The 19,885-nt window shown below is 37.6% G+C and overlaps 1 protein-coding gene across 1 annotated transcript; it reads left to right on the top strand.

Annotated features, from left to right (window-relative positions):
* The first annotated feature begins 1,290 nt into the window (after nucleotides 1–1,290).
* On the top strand, nucleotides 1,291–9,413 carry LOC112702985 (E3 ubiquitin ligase PARAQUAT TOLERANCE 3). The gene is made up of 15 exons (XM_072199408.1): nucleotides 1,291–2,681; nucleotides 3,379–3,475; nucleotides 3,688–3,772; nucleotides 3,860–4,026; nucleotides 4,336–4,412; nucleotides 4,513–4,569; nucleotides 4,686–4,842; nucleotides 4,924–5,075; nucleotides 5,270–5,434; nucleotides 5,538–5,840; nucleotides 5,938–5,979; nucleotides 6,181–6,430; nucleotides 6,511–6,633; nucleotides 7,720–7,792; nucleotides 8,603–9,413. Exons 1-15 carry the CDS (start codon nucleotides 2,516–2,518, stop codon nucleotides 9,194–9,196), a joined length of 2,508 nt encoding a protein of 835 aa, XP_072055509.1. The 5' UTR covers nucleotides 1,291–2,515; the 3' UTR covers nucleotides 9,197–9,413.
* Nucleotides 9,414–19,885: the final 10,472 nt, after the last annotated feature.

Below are 19,885 nucleotides of genomic sequence, written 5' to 3'. Positions count from 1 at the left end.
TTTTAATAGTACTTTTAATGTTTTAATATATTTTATTTAAGAATTATTTTAATTATATTTCTAGATATTAATATCATATAACATAACAAATTGTATTATTGGTAACAGTAAATTAACCGTTCATCTCTCCATTATTAATAATCTTAACCTTTAAAGATGTAACGAAAAGTTTAAAATATAATTAAACAGTAATTAAATACAAATTTGAAACAAAAATAATATTAGAATAATTTGTGACTAAATAAAAATATTGAAAAAAAGCACGGTTATTTATTTTTATAATATAATAATTGTACAAATAAACAAAAAAATCTTTTCTAAGTGTACTTTTATATGTGACAAGTTTCATATTTATAAATTTAGTTGATTTTGGAACGTTGATGATTGCTAGGGTTTAAAATTTTTGTACAAAAAGAAGAAGGAAAAAAAATTATTATAAAACAGTTTTGGATTGCTTTTCTAATAAGCAAAATAAAAAACTAATAATATTGTTAATATTTATGTCGCTCACTCTATTTATTATTTATGTCAAATTTAAGAACTTGACAATATTAAATTTGTTTAAAATTTGTTAAAATTAAAATAAAATATTTAAAATATTAAAAATTAAATTAAAATTTAATCTAAATATTAAGAATAAAATAATAAAAAAAGATAAAAGACAGTAAGGATAGAAAAAAATTTATGCATATGACATGGACAACAATTTTTAATTAATTATAATTGATGATATTTTGCCTTAACAGGTAATTGTTAAATTATTTTTAATAAATTTTTACGTGTTAAATTATTAAATTGAATTTAAAAAAGTATATTATCACTTCTATTTTAATAATATCACTCTTACTTTTTACAAATTATGCAAATATACAATAGAAAAAAAATTTATATATCAAGTAACATTATAAAAAAATTACTAATATATATATATGTTGTTTCTAAAATATATATTTAAATAATATAAATATATATTTTAGAAACAACAAAAATAAAACAAAATTGTATGGGTAAAGTCCAACAAAAATTAAAATTAAATTTGGATTGACCTCACCTGATTTTTTTTCTTATAAAAAAATTTGTTCTTTATAAATAAAATTGTCAGCGTGTATATACTTGTTTTTATATATATATATATATTTGTTTTTTACTAACAAAAACAAAATTTCATTCCATACATATAAAAAATGGTTAATCCAACAAAATAGCTTCCCTTAACGATTACGCCTTGAAACAGCTATTTTTTTTGTCAGCGTATATATATACCTCTTAACTATTAAAAAACCCCTTGCAAACCTATTGTGAGCTTCTAATCTTCTTGTACACTCAAAATACCGTATCAAAAATCAAAATCTTGACCATTCACATAATTTATATCATATCTTTATGGACCGATATTAATGGAACATCACGTTCTGCTTCGTACACCGCATACCAGAACCGCTTCCTATACTATAAATTAGAGGATCCATTCCATAGTCCATGCTAGAGCGGATAGACGGAAAGAGCGTACTATATACTATAATATTAATAATAAAACAATTTTCTCTAACCTCAAAATCAAGCCACGCGATTTCTCGGCCTTTGTCTCAGAAATCCCCAAAATTTCCATCCCAAATTGCTTTTCTTTCATCTCCTTGCATTCTTTCTACACTTGATTATGCTCTTCTCTTTCCACACCCCAAAGCCAAACCTTTCCCAACCCTAACCCTAATTAATCATTCTCTCCTTCCCCTTTTCCAAGCTGTTCCAATCTCTCTAACCACTGATTTTTCTCTTTCAATCCTCCACCATCGATCTCCGATTCCAGCTCTGCAACCGCACGCGAAGTTGTTCGTGATTCTCTCATTCGAGAGTTTCGTTCGCAGAGGCTCGTCCAAATCCGAGTTAGCAGTTTCGCCTCCTTCACGTTCTTCCCCGAGTTGGGTCGGTTGTCGAAGCGCGACCGTCGGAAATTGTTGCTGTTCTTCCTGCTATCGATTCGACGATTGCATCGCTCAGCTCCTAACTGTCGCTGTGCCGGTGCTACGGTGGTTTCTGTTTCCATAGAGGGCTTCGACGGAGATTCTTCTCTTGGATCGGTCGTATTTGGAATACTCTGATTTGTGATGGTTTTCATTGAGAGCAGCTGCAACGGAATCTGAATTAGCGGAGATTCTGAATGCGTAACGGAATTTTGTGAAGAAGTTCAAGATTCCGCGTTGATTTTTGCTGGCAGAAGAGAATTCTAGTAGTGTTCGTGCTCTCGGCCTCGGCCTCGGCCTCAGCCTCTGCCTCGGCCTTGTGGGTTTGATTTGATCGATCTTAACCCTAGTAATTTGCAAGTGGAGGACAAAAACAGAGAAAAGAAGAAAAAAGAAATAGAGCTTTGGATATAGTATTGTACTGTGTTTTGTTTTGATTTCTTTAATATCAAGGGCCATTCTAGTTTTGGAATTTCATAGGCCCTTTTAATTCATCGTTTATTTTTGTTATCATTGATCTTAATTTTTTTTAAAATAGAAAGAATAAATATACCATGGCGGTGTATTATAAATTTAAGAGTGCAAGAGATTATGATTCAATTCCCATGGACGGTCCTTTCATCTCTGTTGGTACATTGAAAGAAAAAATATTTGAATCCAAGCATTTAGGCAGGGGTACTGATTTTGATCTCGTGGTAACCAACGCCCAGACCAATGAAGGTTGGTTCTGAGACTTTTTAATTAAAACTATTGTTATTCTCATTCAGATAGCTGTTTGGGTGGCGATACCATGAGTTTGGGGGGTTAATTGTAAAATTAAAATATGGAACTATTGCATTCCCTTTGCCTTTGAGAAGGGCTTTCGTGGTTAAACTCTCAGTGTTTATCATGTTCCTCTCAAAGTAAACATTTTTGCTAGTCTTGGCTTTCAGGAGTTCATGGTGTTGAAGTTGAGTTTGATGTTTTATTTTCATGCACTGACAGTGTTGTTTTACACTGATGTCCAATAAAAATCAGGGAATTGTTGTGTTGTGATTGACAGTTAAATAGGCAATTCTCATGAATTCTATTGGTTAATAAATATATAAGATTACACTGTCAGTACATGAGAATTACTTTACGATGAAATTCTTGGTTTTGTAGTGTTTTTTATTTGACTAACATTAGCCTCCACCTCTTCTATTGCAAAAATCAAACGAAAAGACAACGAGAGAAAAGGAAATCCTCAAAGTTAAAATGCTTAGAATGTAGGCCAGGGTGTTGAGAATTTGAGTTCCAGGGAGGTTGTAAGCTAGTTGTAGGAATTACAAGCGCCCAAACCTTGCAGGATTTGGAGCATGGTAGTTAATATATATAATTGCCTTGATGAATGGCATATTCAGTGTTTTATAGCTGCTCTGTCTCTTTGGAATTTCAGAATATCTTGATGAAGCAATGCTGATTCCTAAAAATACCTCAGTGTTAATTCGTCGGGTTCCTGGTCGGCCACGTTTACCAATTGTTACAGAACTAGAGTATTATCTCTAACCTTTAATCTTATTACTGTTGTTGGTTTTTGGACTATTGTCATGCATCATGCATGTTGGTTCTTGAAATGGGCAGTCATGGGCTTGCTATTCTCATCTTGATACTTCACGTTGTATTCACACAGTTTTCCCAAGAAACTACCCTTTTGTTTTGTGAAAAAAATTCTGTGTTGAGTTGCTACTTTCCTTGGCTTTTGCAGGCAAAAAAAGGTGGAAAATACGGCTATGGAAGCCGAACCAGAAAACAGCAGCTTACCAGCTGAAGATGCATCTGCTGTAAAATATGTAAGTCCCTTTTTGCTTTCCATGTGTTTTATTTAATAAACAATTCCACTTCATTCCTATTTTATTTACCTTCTCATAACATGACAGCCAGAAGATTCGGATTGGGATGAATTTGGAAATGATTTGTATGCAATTCCTGATGTACCACCCATTCAATCAAGCAACTTAATTCCTGAAGCTCCTCCAACCAACAAAGCTGATGAAGAAAGTAAGATAAAGGCTTTGATTGATACTCCTGCCTTAGATTGGCAACGGTGAGTAAACTATCCACTTTCCTTCAGTTGTCTTTCTTTATTCTTGGAATCAGCATAAAAAGGGATGATGACTGTAAATATGAATATGAATTACTGGAGCAATAATATGGTCAATAATCTCTGGTGGAAGCGATTGCTCATTCTGGAATCAGCACCTGTACTAGAGGAGCAGTTGTTTCTTATTTACCGTCATTCCTGCATAAGGATTTCTGCAGAAAATTTCATTTCGCATACCAAATGTGCTTTGTTTTGGTGAAATCATTGTCACTCTAGACTTTGCCATATCTAAAGTTTCCTTTTGGCATGCAGTCAAGGATCGGACTTTGGTGCTGGTAGAGGTTTTGGAAGAGGTATGGGTGGACGGATGGGGGGTGGTCGTGGTTTTGGTGAGTCTCCTTTTCGTATTCTATACAAGTTTGAGTCACTGCCTGCTTTGAATAGAGATTTTGATATTGCTGTTCTAATGCTTATTCATTTACTGAGCAGGGCTGGAGCGGAAAACACCTCCCCAAGGCTATGTATGTCACAGGTGCAAGGTTCCTGGTATTTCCTAGACTCTTATTATTATTATCAGGGAGAAAAAGGGGCTCTAAATCTGCTTAAATTGCTGGATGGCATTGTCGGTTATGCTTAGCTTACTTATGAAAATTTTTTTGTAGGCCATTTTATTCAGCACTGCCCTACAAACGGTGATCCAAATTATGACATCAAGAGAGTTAAACAACCTACTGGTATTCCGAGATCCATGCTGATGGTGAACCCACAAGGTTCCTATGCACTACCAAATGGTTCAGTAGCTGTATTGAAGCCAAATGAGTGAGTACATGTTGGTTCTTCTTCTCCATTCTGTCATATGTAGGACTAATATTGTATTTCTCACCTAATCATGCTAAACAGGGCTGCTTTTGAGAAAGAAATAGAAGGTTTACCTTCCACCACACGTTCTGTTGGGGATCTACCACCTGAGCTCCACTGCCCCTTGTGCAATGATGTGATGAAAGATGCTGTGCTGACAAGCAAGTGCTGTTTTAAAAGTTTTTGTGACAAATGTATGTTTCTTCGTCTTCCTGAAGAAGTCCTGGTTCTTAGAATTTGAGTAAATACTTACGTTTTTAAGCTTATAATTCTTCATTAAGCAAGTAAAGAATGCTTTAGATGATATAATCTCTCCTCAGCATTTCTTCCCGATGTAGAAACATCTCAGATGAAGTTTTGTAAATATCATTCTGAAAATTCTTTTCAGGTATTAGGGACTATATTATCTCCAAGTCCATGTGCATATGTGGTGCAACAAATATTCTTGCAGATGATCTTTTACCAAATAAGACCCTAAGAGATACTATTAATCGTATACTGGAGTCAGGCAATAGTAGTGCTGAAAACGCTGGGAGCACCTTTCAAGTTCAAGGTTATTGAAACTATTTATCATGTGACTCTTACGTGGACTTTATTTGGTTAAAAATTTATTGAAACTAACATGCAAATTGCAATTGTTTTCTCCTCCTTTCCAGATATGGAGTCTGCTCGTTGTCCACAACTGAAGCTTCCATCTCCAACCTCATCAGCTGCATCTAAGGGAGAACCAAAGGTTTCACTTGTTCATGAAGGAATGACAAATGTGCCGGAAATTGTTGATGATAAAAAAACAGTTTCTGCTCCAGCTCCATTGCAAACATCCGAGCAAGTGAAGCCCAGAATGCCTGATGTAAGTGAAGCTACACATGAGTCGATGAGTGTAAAGGAACCAGCCTCACAAGGGAGTGCTCAGTTGGTTGAGGAGGAAGTCCAGCAAAAAATGGTTCCTGCCGAGGCAGGTAATGTAGATTGCTTATGTCATCGTGTGTAAGACATGTAATAATTTATTTTCTTTGATGACAATCTCATTTGTAGTTTCAACTTTCAACTTTGCAGGAAAGAAGAAAAAAAGGAAGAAAGTCCATTTGCCTGCAAATGGTAAATCTACTCTCCTGCATTCGAATCTATATATTTATGTTCAAATCTGGACATGTATCTGTAACTTTTCCTTTATATTAAACTTTGCAAAACGAATTGCTGCTTGAACATTCGGGGGAGGAGTACAATACAGAGGTCTTCTGTTTTTTACTTCTATTTATGTTATTTGTAACAATGTCAAAATATTTTTATCTCTTGCAGATTTTCAGTGGAAAACCCCACACGACCTTGGGGCTGAGAGCTACATGATGCCAATGGGCCCAGCACCTGGTTACAATTCATACTGGAATGGCATGCAACCTTGTATGGAAGGATTTATGGGACCATATGGTGGCCCGATGCAAATGATGGGTTATGGCCTGGGCCCATTGGACATGCCATTTGCAGGTGGTCTGCCTCATGATCCATTTGGCATGCAGGGTTACATGATGCCTGTTGTTCCACCTCATAGGTATGTACCTTTTTTGATTATCAAAATTTGCCTTGCATATTTAGATAATTACTATTTTAGAAAGCTAAATTATTGTTTAGGGATCTTGCTGCTGAGTATGGCATGGGGATGCATGTTCCACCTCCAGTTATGAGTAGAGAGGAGTTTGAAGCTCGGAAAGCTGATCGTTGGAGAAAGCGTGAAAATGAGAAACGGATTGATAGGTAAAATAGAATTCCTCTTGGATGGCGATTCATTATATATATATAATCAATTGACACCAGTGTCGATCTAAGTAAATATTCACTGTTCAACTTTTTATTCTTGTAATTTTTGAAAAAATCAACCATTGGATTAGAAACTTATATATTATAGATCATCTTAAAAACATTTTGTCAATCTAAAATCATTTGTTATATCTTTTATGCACTTGAAAATAATGTAATATGTTTGTTCAAAATATACATAGATAAAGAGGTCTTCAATTACATGTTTGTTAATGTTTGATTTTGGTAAAATGTCTTATAGATGATCTTTATTATTTGTTAGTGTGTTCCAATAGTTGGATCGAAAAATATATATCCTATAAATAGTTATGAGCGCCATCCAATTTGTCGACTTCTCTAAAAATGATGGAAAAAGAATAGACTCTTTAACAAGAGAAAAAATCTTCTATGATGAATTCAATAATTGTTGGAACTCTCAAAATGAAGGGGGAAAAACCTGAGCAATGAAATTCTAAATAGGGCGGAAGTTCTAGATAAGGGATTTATGCCATTGGATATATTCCAAAAAATGAATTAGATTATGCAATGAAGAGACAAATAGTTATGATCACTGTAACTTTATTTAAACTGACATCCATGTCATTCCGTGTATATATATATATATATATATATATATATATATGGAATTTAAACTTAAAAGTGAAATGTCTGTTACCACTGGTTTATAACTGTTTTAGACATGATTGCTCGTCTATGTGATCTTTTGCATATTTCTTCTGTATTTTGACTCTGTTTTGTTTACGATTTAACATAATTTTACTTTCTAATAGTTATGATTTGTAGCGGGTACGGCTATCCTTTTTCTTGGGTTAATAAAGGACAAGGGTCGCATGTTAATCTTAGCAAAAGCTTTGGTTTACAAGATAATCTATTTTTTATTGACGTTGTCTAATGAATTTTTTGTTGCCAAAATTTCCAATGTTATTGTGGTTCTTGTTGCTTGTAATTTTATGTGGGTTATTTTCGAGGTATTTCTGTAGTTTATTTATCATTGTTAATGAGTTTGTTTCTTTAATGAAATAGGGATTTCTCCAAAGATCGAGATGTTGGTAAGGAAGCGAGCAGTATTGGGGATGTTCCTATGAAATCAAAAACTGTATGTGCTTTTTGTTCTCTTATTTTGCCTTCATTTATCTGTGAACTTGTATGCATCATTTACCTTTCTAGGTTTTTCCCACTAAATTTTGGTAGAAACTTGAACCTTGAGCTTGAACAGTAATTGCTTTAGATGATGCCATTCACTGTTTTGGCTTCTTAAATGATGATAGTAGTCTTTAGCAGTTATAGTCTTGCTTGTTTTACAGATTACTATTCTTGTTGGTCATATATGGTTGAGGGAGCAGTGCCCACTCAGAACCATATATCTCTAATCAACAGCCACCGGTTGGTTTAAAGTTGATTAAAAGGGAATTGGTATAAATAGATTAGAGTTGCATTGCTGCACTTGGATGGTAACAATAATGTGATTAAATTTATATTCTCTCCCTGGGTTCAGAGTCTCTTTAGCGATCATTTATGGACTATTGTTTAATGAACTATTGTTTTTCGATATTCTTTGACGCATGATATCTTTAGATTTGTGCCTTTTATCCTGGTTATAAGGGTTCTGTTCATAATTGTTGTCCACTAATGAGGGCAGGGTATAGTGATTAAAATTTAACATTCCTAATTTTTGTCTATATGGTTTTAATAACTAATACATGGTCTATACTGCATTATATATTTTTCGAACATAAAACACAAATTGGGTCAGTATATTGTTAGTCTGTTCTGTGGCAGTTAAATGTGTTATTTGTCATTCTTGTCATGTCATAGATCTGAGGAATGTCAAAATAATAATAATGATTAAAAAAACTAAAACCGTACATGTTTCAAACAATAATTTTTGTTTCTTTTTCTAATGCAGAAATCACTTCCAGCACCTCCAAGTAGTGAGTACCATCATCCCCAACCCCATCGTTACCGTGCGGAACGTGTGTCACCTGATCGGTCTCCACGTGAGGTGGAGCCTCCACGTCCTATCAAGAGAAAAGCTGACTATCATGTGGAACGGGAACGGGAACGGGAACGGGAATGTGAACGTGACCATGATCATGATCGTGACCAGAGGGACCACCGTGATCGAGAAAGAGGCCATCACCACCATCGCCACCACCGGTCAGAATCCTCTTCCCGGATGTCATCTGAACCGGTGACCAAAACATCCTCAACTGCACCATCATCTGCAGCTGCAGCTGCAGACCGCAAGCAGAAGGCCAGTGTTTTCTCCCGCATAAGCTTTCCCGCTGAGGAAGAAATGGCCAAGAAGAGGAAGATATCTGCCTTTCCCACAACTGAAGCTGCTTCAGCTGGTCCCCCTGCCACATCTTCAGCGCATCTCAAGGCAGCACCCAAAGGCTACCATGAAGGCAGGAAGAGCAGCACGATTTCTGAATACGAGTCCAGTGATGACGAGCGGCATTTCAAACGGAGGCCATCAAGGCACAAGTTGTCTACCTAGACTAAAACGCAGCTCTTCATTTTCTACTTAGGTCCAGTTTGGATAAATAACTTAAATAAGTTCTTTTGGAAGAAGAGTTTAAAGGATAAGGACTTTTATTAATAGTAGTTTATAAATAAGTTATTTTGCATTTGGATTTTGTTATAGAAATACTTATTTTAAAGTTGTAGCAATTTGGATAAATAATTCAAAAAATACAATTTTTTTACACAAGAAATAGATATGAAAATAATGTTGATTTTACATAATTTAATCACTAAGATTATAATCGATTAGGCAATTAATTCTTTATTTATTTTTTTATTAGTTTTATTTTTCTAACGCCTTTAGCATTTGGTTTTTCTCACGTAATATCATTAGAAATTGGATTTTTTATTTTACCTCAGTTATGATGTTTTTGTATGTGGTGAATAGTAATAAAATTCTAATTCACAATTATCTTGATGGCAATGTCAAAAAAATTATTGTGTAATTAATGTTTGTTATTTTATTGTGTATGATATGATAGGTAAAAATAAAAAACAAATATAAAATGTGTCGATGTATATTTTGTTTTGTGCTTGTGCGACAATTTGAGTCGTCAATGAATTTATTCCTAGTTTTGGTCATAAAATTTGTAGAAACTACTTTCAATTAAGTGTCAAAAAATACATAGTTGTAAGAACTGAACCGGTGATTAAACTATTCAGATGATTTATTTATTGATTTATTGATTCAACCGATAAATTATAGGTTGAACCGGTAAAACCGGTTCTAAGTAAATACAAAATATAAAATAGACAACTAATACAAAGATGGACATAAAATTAGTTAGTACTACTACACTAGTATCTTAATTTGATATAATAAGAAGAACAATCCATAGTATCAGTAAATTTCAATACTAGTATCAAAACAGATAACTTTAATTATAACACTAACATTAAAATAGATAAAGTAAATTAATAAATTTTTTGTAAAATTTATATTTTCATTAATAATGGTACATAATTAAAAATAAAATTAATTCAAAAGATAGAGAATATAAAATTAAAATTAAATTAGATATTTATAAAATTAATTAATTCAAGAGTTTACTATATAACTAGTCTTTGTCATGTAAAAGCCTGAGAAATGCAGTGGCATAGTGGTAACAAGGAGGCAACCTAATCAATAAGTCTTTTGTTCCAACCTTAACTTAAAACATTTTGGACTTTTTTAAAACAACACATGCTAAAAGGTTGACAAGTGGCACACTGATACGTCGCAGTGGATCACATGTGGAGATGTGTTGCTATAGAGCACCATAGAGTGGTAACCAAACCGAATTGGTTGGACCGGTCGGTTCTTATTGGTTCATATCGATTTTTATCCTTAAACGGTCCAAAAGACGAACCGAACTAATGAGGACCTTACGTCGCAGTGGATCACATGTGGAGATGCGTTGCTATGGAGCACTATAGAGTGGCAACCAAACCGAATCGGTTGGACCATTTCTTACTGGCTTTTGTCGGTTCTCACCGGTTCATACCAGTTTTTATCCTTAAACGGTCCAAAAGACGAACCGAACTGATTTATGATCCGATTCACCGGTTTTCCAGTCAAATCGATTGGTTCGGTTCGATTTTACAGCTATGAAAAAATAAATAAATGTAAAATTTATTTTGATTAGTTTAGTCTGGTGATAGATGCTTTGATCTTGAGTTGAAATAAATGAGATGCTTTTTTTCTATTTCATATTGCGAATTTATCAATGTTCTGAAAATCGGTTCGAATTGGCCGGTTGAACCGAGAACTATTAGTAAACACGGTTCGAAAAAAAGGCAAAACCGTCAAATTCAAAAACCGAAGTTAGATTGCCAAACCGGTCGATCGAACCGAACTATGACCCGACTAGTTTTTGAATTTTGCCAAAAAATGCGTTTTGACTTGTCCCCCAAAAGGAACCCTAGGACTTTCACCCAGACACCTACACTGCACACATCCACTCTCGAGCCTCCCCTCCAACCCTCCATTCTCACCTCTCGCTCTCACCACGTTCAGTCTCCCACCGCGAGCTTCTGGTGCAACCTCCGTCCAGCCACCGCCTTTGTCGCAAGGTCCGTGGAAGTCACTCACCTGCACAGAGCTGTGGTGCCAGCTTTCCATTTGCGCAACCAGCTTTCTTTTCAGTCATCGAAATCCCAGCCACTGTCAGCGCCATTTGCTGTCGCAAGTATCTTCCTACCGGCGCCAGCTCTGTTCGACCTTTCCACCCCATCCAATGTTCCTGTTGCCGCCAGTTCTGCATTCTTCCCTGTCTTCTACTAACCCTAGGTATAAATCTAATTTGTTGTAATAATGATGGTTGTATGATTAATTGTTGGTTCTGCATCATTTCATTCAGCAACACCATTCGTATACGGGTCAACATCCATTTGAAGCATTATTAAATGATTAATTGTTGAAGCTGATTGCTTGAAGGTTGAAGCATGATTAATTGTTGAAAAACTGTTTGCTTGAAGCATGATTAATTGTTTGTATGTTGTTTGTTGAGATTATTGGGTAGTGGGTTGCTGTGATATTGTAATTGAATTGTATTATTATTGCTCTGTTGAGTTTGTTCTAAATCTGATTAGTGATTTTCTAAATATGAAATCAATCAAAGAAATTGATTTTGTGTTGTTGTCGAAATTATTGCTAAAAATGGATTTGTACTATGTTGCTGCTCATTTTTAATTTATGAATATGCTATTTTTGAATTTTTGTTGATATATTTATTGATTTCAGAGTTTAGGGTAATTATCTTTTTAATTTTAAACCAAATTGATGCTTTCAAAAAATTAACAAACAGCAGATGTCGCATGTTATTGATTTAGAGCAAGGAAATCATGAAGATGCTGCTGTTGGAGGCCTTGGGAGTGATGACGATGATGGTAGTGTATTTCTTTTATGTGGAAGAGGGTGGTTCAAGGCTTCAAGCAACTCATTTCTAATGTTTTTTACTTCATTCTTTAATTGCAAAATTTGTTTTTTGATACTTTTTAATGCTGAATTTGATTGATTCAGTGGATATTTAGACACCCTTTTGTTTATGATTCATGGAACTGAGAATTCGATTGTTTGGTACTGCTTTATATGTATACTTGTTCTATGTTTTGGTGCTGAGTTTCACAAATATTCTCAATTACTTACAGCTATGATTTCCTTCTTGAATGGGATTTTATTTTTTCAAAAGAAATCATAGAGGATTAGGGTTGTGAATTTTTTAATTGAGTGATGAGTGTAAAGTTGAAGATGATGATGACAAAAGTGCTTGGAAATATATTTTAAGAGTGTTTTAAAAAAAATTTTGAGTTTGTAAATTGATAAGGTCATATAGGTTTGGTGTGTTTATTTATATTTTATTCATTATTTTTTTATAAAATGATTTTTTTGGTTCAACTACGGTCGAACCGGTTGAACTTATGAACCAGTGAACCAGTAGCTAGAGCGGATCGATGACTGGTTTGGTTTTCAGAACCTTGGTATTTATTAATTCTTTAAGCTCTATTGCATGGATTTGGATTCTCTAAATTTTGAATTTCACTTTAGAGGGTAAAGTATGATCTATTACCATTTATTTCATAGGTGGGACCAAGAAAAAACACGAGAGAAAATATTCAATAGTGAGAGATCTAACTTTATCCTCTAAAGTAAAAATATAAAATTTAGAGGATCCAAATTCCTATCGCATATATCATGTAGGCTTTATTAAAGCTGAAATTCGAAGCTCCTAATAGGAGCCTGTTTCGAGGGTTACCTGAAACTGAAGGTCGATCTCGGATGAGATCCTTTGTGCTGGTCGGTACTGCCGCGTCTGACTTGTGGGCGTAGGGGATGTTGCTTGATCCTTCGTCACCGGAGGGTGGTGGTACCTGCAAGAGACTCCGATGCTTAAGTTAGCACGTGCTTTAGGCAGGATTTTGTGTAGAATCAGAGTCTGAGTTATATCTGGGGGTTCCAGTGTATTTATAGTAGTGTGGAGTGACCCTTCTTGAGATAAGTTAGTTATCTTATCTTTAGGTGAGGTCACCTATCTTTTAGGCCAGCCGCCTTTAGAGTGGGCTGCGGCCTTCTATTTGGGCCTGCTTCGGCCTTTATGGCAATTTGGCCGACCTCTTTTAGGAAGAGGTCGGTAACGAGCCAACCTTTACAAGAGGTCGGTCGCTTTCGTCTTCGTCTAATCCGGATTCATGTAGCTCGACCTAGGGTATGAACAGTGCCCTTGCTTGAGCTTGGACCTTCCACGAGGTCGTGCTTTTTTAGCTTCGATTCCCTTGGAGGAAGTCGTGCTCAAGCATCTTGATCCAATCTGTTTTTCCGTTTGCGAGTTTAAATGCGAGGCATTTTTTTTCTTTCGCTCCTTTATTGCCGCATTTGTTTCTTCAAACGGGTTACTTTCTTGGGAATATGCACGCGCCTTTAATGCCTATTGATTAGGCTTTTATTTTGCCGTTTCGTTTTTCCCCTTTAAACTTCCTTTTGAAATCAAAGAAGAGGTTTTGCCTTTTAGCTTTTAGTTTCCTTCTTCCTTCTGTTTCGTTTTGTTCTTCGTCCTTGCTTCCAAACTTGCTTCTTTCGTGCATTTCTTTTGCTCAGTGAAGAGAAGCTTCTTTTCCTCAAGGTTGCTCTTTTCTTGGATTTTTGAAGCTTTGCTGGTAAAGATTGTTCATGGCTGACTGCTTGTTTTACCTTCTTCCTCAGGTTGATGCCTTCATTTTGCGCCTCTTTATTTTACGCGTTTTGATCATCGTACCTTTTTGTATTTTATTGTCGCATGCTCCTTTTGTATAAAGCTTTGATCTTGCTAAGCTTTGATAAAAAAATGTTTAATCTTTCTTGGTGATTGTTGCATGCCTTTGTTTCCTCGTGGTTGCGCTCTTTGTTTTCTGTTTTTCTTCAAAAATGCAGGTGCTTAGGTTTTATTCTTGTTCGAGAGGTCTAGGGTTGTATGTTTTTTGCGATGTTTTCCGTACTCTATTCTGCTGCCTCCAAAGGGTGCCTCTGGATTTTTGCTGATAATCTCTTGTTTTCGTAGATCCTGGGGTGCCCTTTTTGTTGCCATACCTCTTGTTTGTTGGTTGTTCCTTCTCTTTCTGATTCTATCCGAGTTGTTTAGTAGTGACCCCTTTTCTTTCTTCTTACTGTATGTGTAGTTGCTATATGTCCTCCCGTAAGAATATTGTCGAGATGTCCACAAAAATCCCTGCTGGCATGGCCGACTGGCTAGACTCTATAGTCCTGATGTGTGTTACTGTCGCCGATCCGGATTACTGTGAGAGGCTTAGGAGGTTCCATAAGATCTGTAGCAATAGGGATGATGAAAAGAATTACGAACTGTTGTCGCCCGACCCTGAGGAGAGGGTTAGTTTCCCTCCCTTGACTCAGGGAGAACGCCCCTTCTTCTATGCTTATGTCTATTTCTTTATCCAGCTGAATATCACCATCCCTTTTATTGCTTTTGAGACCGACCTCTTATGGACTTGTAATGTGGCCCCTTTCCAGCTTCATCCAAACTCTTGGGCCTTCATTAAGATTTTTCAGCTGTTGTGCCAGGAGCTGGGTATTCGACCTACCATATCTCTCTTCCTTTACCTGTTTGTGTTGACCAAGCCTGGAGTGGCCAAGAAGAAGGCTTCTTGGATATCCTTCCAAGCTACCCAGGGGAAAAAGGTGTTTTCGATGTTTGACGAGTCTTTCCGTGAATTTAAGAACTACTACTTTAAGGTCTGAGCTGTTGAGGATGTCCGTCCTTTCTTTTTGGATGAGAATGACGAGCCAACCTTTCCTTTATGGTGGTGGAAAGATGTAGTAGCTCCCAAGTATTCTTGGGAGAGTTTAGATGAAGTGGAGCAAGCCTTTGTGAGTGTTCTAGAGGAGCACTGGGGAGAGCCTCCTCATTTGGACACAAAGAGATTTCTGGGAGATCCTTCCCTCCTCCGTGCCGAGCTGAGTAGTGTCTGACTTCTTTCTTTGTAGAAGTGATTGTCTTTTGCTATTTGTGGTTTTGTCTTTCGAATTTCTACTGTGTAACTATTTTTCTGGCTTCCTTTTCAGAAATGGTGAAATCTTCGGACTATATGAAGTCTTTTCAGAAGGCCAAGAAGGCGGTGGCAGCTCAGAACTTGTCACAGAAGAATTCGGGGGAGGGTTTTTCTGCACATTTGCCTTCTAAGAAGCCAATACTTAACTCTCAGGATCCGAGGAAGATCATTCCGACCCCGCGAGTTTGAACAGTTCCCTCTGACCCCTTGTAAATGTCTTCTGGTGCTGCCTCCTCTCTTACTGCTGCCGGTCTTTCTCCTAAAAAACAAAAGACCGTTGGGACTTATAATTTGAACAATAAGAAATTTGATGGCGTAGGTTTTGCCACAGAGTTGATAGCTCCTCATGGAAAAGTCCCTCTGGATGACATCTTAATCCTTCACCACCTTGATTTCATTACTAGTAACAGTATTCGAATGGCCAACCTTGGTGTGGCCTTATCTCGAGTTGTCCAAGAGTCCCCAGTTCGTGCGACCAAGGCGTTTATGGAGGATGCCAAGTCTGAGTTTGACAGAATTAAAGGTCTGAAGGACGAGCTTGATGCCAGGGTCGTTAAGTTGGAGATGGATGTGGAGAAGGAGAAAACTCGAGCTACCGCTGCAGAGGCGACTGTAAATCTGGCTGAGAAGGAGGCTAAGAAGTACAAAGAGAGTTATATCCGCAACTATGGCAAGCTCTTGGAGATGAAGAGGAGGCTTCAGTCTGCGCATGATGACTATGCCAAGCTCCAAGGTCATATGGTGAGCAGTATGACCGAGATGTATGAAAACCTGAAGGGTCAGGTCCGGGTTCTTGCTCCTGAGCTCGACCTTTCCTTATTTAGCCTAGATAATGTCGTGGAGGACGGCAAGATCATGCATGCCCCAGATGATGATGAGGGTCCTCCTCTTGTGCCTCCAGCGAAGGCTTCTGCAGCTTCAGCCTCTTCAACTCCTTCTACCAAGGTGGTCCCCCTGAGCCCGAGCCTGATGTGGATATTTTGAATGGGCCAGATGGAGTTGTCAATGCCACCCCGATCTCGACCCTACCTCCTCCTCCTAAGGGTGCTGGTCCTGAGGCGACTTCAGATCCTTTATAGTACTCTTTTTATATCTTTTTGATTATGTACTTTGTATAGTCCGACCTGTGGACGTTGTCGAACTTGTTAGTTTTTATAACCTTTTGTGGATGATTTTCTTGACACTTAGTTGCTTCTTCGCAACTTTTATTTTGAAAAACAAACACTTTAAACTCTTGGGTTGTCCCTTAGGCGGCCTTTGAGTCTTTAATGTTTTAATTTTGATGGAGGCGTTTTGCTGATACGCCGGTCACACCTTTAATGTTTTATCCTTGCGATCTTGCGGAAAGAGGTTTGGGACTTCCCAGTCTGACCTCCTTTGGGTGGTAATGTGAGTTTTTCTATAGTTTCCTTTTGGATCATGCCTTGCTTTGAGTTGATACTTGTCAACCCTTTTCTTTTGGCAAAATTATCCTTGCGGCTTGGTCTCCGGGCTTTTAGTGACTTGTCCGATAACTTTTTAGTGTTCTTTACATAGAACCTTTTTAGTTTCGAACGACTTTTGTAGCCCTGGTTTGAGATCGTGCCTTCTTTGAGCGGAGTTGTTCCCTTTTTAGCTAAGCACTTTTGAGCCTTAAGTTGTTTTCAACTTTTTTGGCTTTTGACTTGTTCTTCTCTCGAGGTCATACTTGTTTCTTTGGGTCGCGCCTCTTCTTAGCTGACGTCGACCTGTATGGCTTCATCATCCGGGTTTTTTAGTCATATTCCAACAACCTTTTAGGTAGCATTCTGAGGTGGAACATTTTCTTTATAGTTTGTTTGGAAGACTTTTTTAGCGCCGTTTTGACTTGTGCTTTCACTTTTTAAGTCGTGTCTTTTTTCAAGACTTGTACCTTTCAGCGAAGCACTTCATGGCCTTGGTTTTTTAACCTTTCTTTGGCCTTTGCGAGATGTTTTTGTCCCTTTTTAGTGATCCTTTTATGTTGGTCCGACTTCTCTGTCGGGCCTTCTTGAGTTATTTTTAGTAATTCCATTTCTAGTCAGACCTCGTCAGGTCGCTTTTTATGGGTTACTTTTTATAACTCCTTGCATTAATCCGAGCTTTATCGCTTCACCTTGCCAACCTCTTTATGATCGGTCGATGAATTTTGCTTTTAAGCATAAATTAATGCGTCTTGGTAGGAAACTTTTTTGGGAATTGATAACTTTCATTCAAATAATAATAAGAGATAAAAATATAAATAAAAGTGTATACATGTGAGTGTTTACCCTTCTAGGTCAGGTGGTTTTTAAGGTTTTGGCTTGGCGCCTCATTAAAAAACCTTTTTAGGAAAAAGAGTGCGCCTTGACCTAAGACCTTTACTATTTTCTAGCTATAGTACCTTCTGAGGTTACAGGCATGCCATGACCTTGGTTGCTCTCGCCCTTCGAGGTCAGACACCTTATAGTAACCTTTCGCCAGTACTTCTGTGACTCGGTATGGTCCTTTCCAATTGGCTGCTAGCTTCCCTTCTCCTGACCGACCTGTTCCGATATCATTTCAGATTAAGATGAGATCATTGGTGGAGAAGCTTCTCTGGACTACCTTCCGATTATACCTCAAAGCCATTCGACGCTTTAGTGCTTCCTCTCTAATCTGAGTTCTTTCTCGGACTTCTGGAAGTAGGTCGAGCTCTTCCCTTTGAATTTGGGAGTTGGCGTCTTCATTGCAGAGGATCGCTCTAGGGGATCCTTCTTCTATCTCCACGAGAATCATTACCTCCATTTTGTAAGCAAGTCGGAAGGGTGATTCTTCTGTGGTTGAGTGTGGAGTCATCTGATATGCTTATAAGACTTGTGGGAGTTCTTCAGCCCAAGCTCCCTTTGCGTCCTGTAGCCTCCGTTTTAACCCGGCCAATATGACTTTGTTGGCAGCCTCTGCCTGTCCGTTGGCCTGTGGATGTTCTACAGAGGTGAATTGGTGCTTTATCTTAAGGTCAGCTACCAATTTTCTGAAATCCGTGTCAGTGAACTGAGTGCCATTATCTGTGGTGATGGAGTAAAGAACCCCAAACCTTGTTACAATGTTTCTATATAGAAATTTTTGACTTCTTTGAACGGTGGTAGTAGCTAATGTCTCTGCTTCAATCCACAATGTGAAGTAATCTATGCCTATAGTGAGGAACTTGACTTGTCCTGAACTATGAGGAAAGGGTCCGAGGAGGTCGAGTCCCCACTTTGCGAATGGCCAGGGTGATGTAACACAAATGAGCTCTTCGGGTGGGGCTATATGGAAGTTGGAATGCTTCTGACATGGTGGACATGTCTTGACGAACTTTGTGGCTTCCTTTTACAAGGTCGGCCAGTAAAAACCAGCTCGAAGTACCTTTTTGGAAAGAGCTCGTGCCTCGAGGTGGTTGCCGCACATGCCGCTGTGAACTTCCTCTAGGACTTCCCTTGTAGCGGAAGTCGAGACACATTTTAGGAGGGGTGCCGAAATCCCTCTCCTATATAAGGTGTCGTCCACTATGGTGTAGTATTGTGCTTCTCGTACTAACCTTTTCGCCTCTTTTTTGTCTGTGGGGAGCGTTTCAGACTTGAGGTAGTTGATTATGGGAGTCATCCATCCTTGATCTTGTCCTGATATGGCTAGGAACTTCTCTTCCTCCAAGATCGATGGGCTTTGCAGTGTTTCTTGGATGAGGCTTCTATTATTGCCCCCTGGTTTGGTGCTGGCTAGTTTTGAAAGTGTATCAGCTCGGGCATTTTGTTACCAGGGTATATGTCAGACCTCATATCCCTTAAATTGTCCAAGCTGTTCTCTGGTTTTGTCTAGGTATTTTTTTATAGTGGGGTCCTTAGCTTGATAGCTCCCTTCTATTTGTGAGGTGGTTACCTGTGAGTCACTGAAGACGGTAAGTTTTTGAACCCCCATTGGTACACGAAATCATGATACACAACTTCGTGCAACTGACCAGCAAGTTGATGAGCTGATAATTTATACGCTTTTTGGCATTGTTTTTAGGTAATTTTTAGTAGAATCTAGCTACTTTTTGGGATGTTTTTATTAGTTTTTATACAAAATTAATATTTCTGGATTCAGAGGCTGACAAAGGACTGCTGATGCTGTTGGATTCTGACCTCGCTGCACTTGAAGTGGATTTTCTGGAGCTACAGAACTCCAAATGGTGCACTCTCAATTGCGTTGGAAAGTAGACATCCCAGGCTGTCCAGCAATATATAGTTGTCCATACTTTGCTGGAGTTTTGATGATGCAAACTGGCACTCAAACTCCCCTTCTCTGCCCTATTCTGAAGTCAAAACGCTAGAACTGGCATAAAAGTTGGAGTTAAACGTCCAAACTGGCACCAAAGCTGGTGTTTAACTCCAAGAGAGGTCTCTACATGTGTAAAGCTCAATGCTCAGTCCAAGCACACACCAAGTGGGTCCAGAAGTGAATTTCTGCATCATTTACCTATTTCTGTAAACCCTAGTAGCTAGTTTCATTATAAATAGGACCTTTTACTATTGTATTCTCATCTTCGGATCATAGAGACAATTCTGGATACATTCTGATATTTGGGGAGGCTGGCCATTCGGCCATGCTTGGACCTCCAGACCACTTATGTATTTTCAACGGTGGAGTTTCTACACACCATAGATTAAGG

The sequence above is a fragment of the Arachis hypogaea genome, chromosome 7 (genome assembly GCF_003086295.3).
Source record: "Arachis hypogaea cultivar Tifrunner chromosome 7, arahy.Tifrunner.gnm2.J5K5, whole genome shotgun sequence".
Classification (NCBI taxonomy): Eukaryota; Viridiplantae; Streptophyta; class Magnoliopsida; order Fabales; family Fabaceae; genus Arachis; species Arachis hypogaea.
Note: the sequence above shows the minus strand (reverse complement) of the source record. Positions and strands in the feature narration are given on the sequence as shown.

What these genes read in the sequence shown, in the direction of transcription:
- LOC112702985 (XM_072199408.1), top strand. Translation starts at nt 2,516, where the DNA reads ATGGCGGTGTATTATAAATTTAAGAGTGCAAGAGATTATGATTCAATT. An exon ending in AATGGTTCCTGCCGAGGCAG is followed by an intron (nt 5,841 to 5,937) that starts GTAATGTAGATT and finishes TCAACTTTGCAG; the next exon opens with GAAAGAAGAAAAAAAGGAAG. An exon ending in AATGAGAAACGGATTGATAG is followed by an intron (nt 6,634 to 7,719) that starts GTAAAATAGAAT and finishes TTAATGAAATAG; the next exon opens with GGATTTCTCCAAAGATCGAG.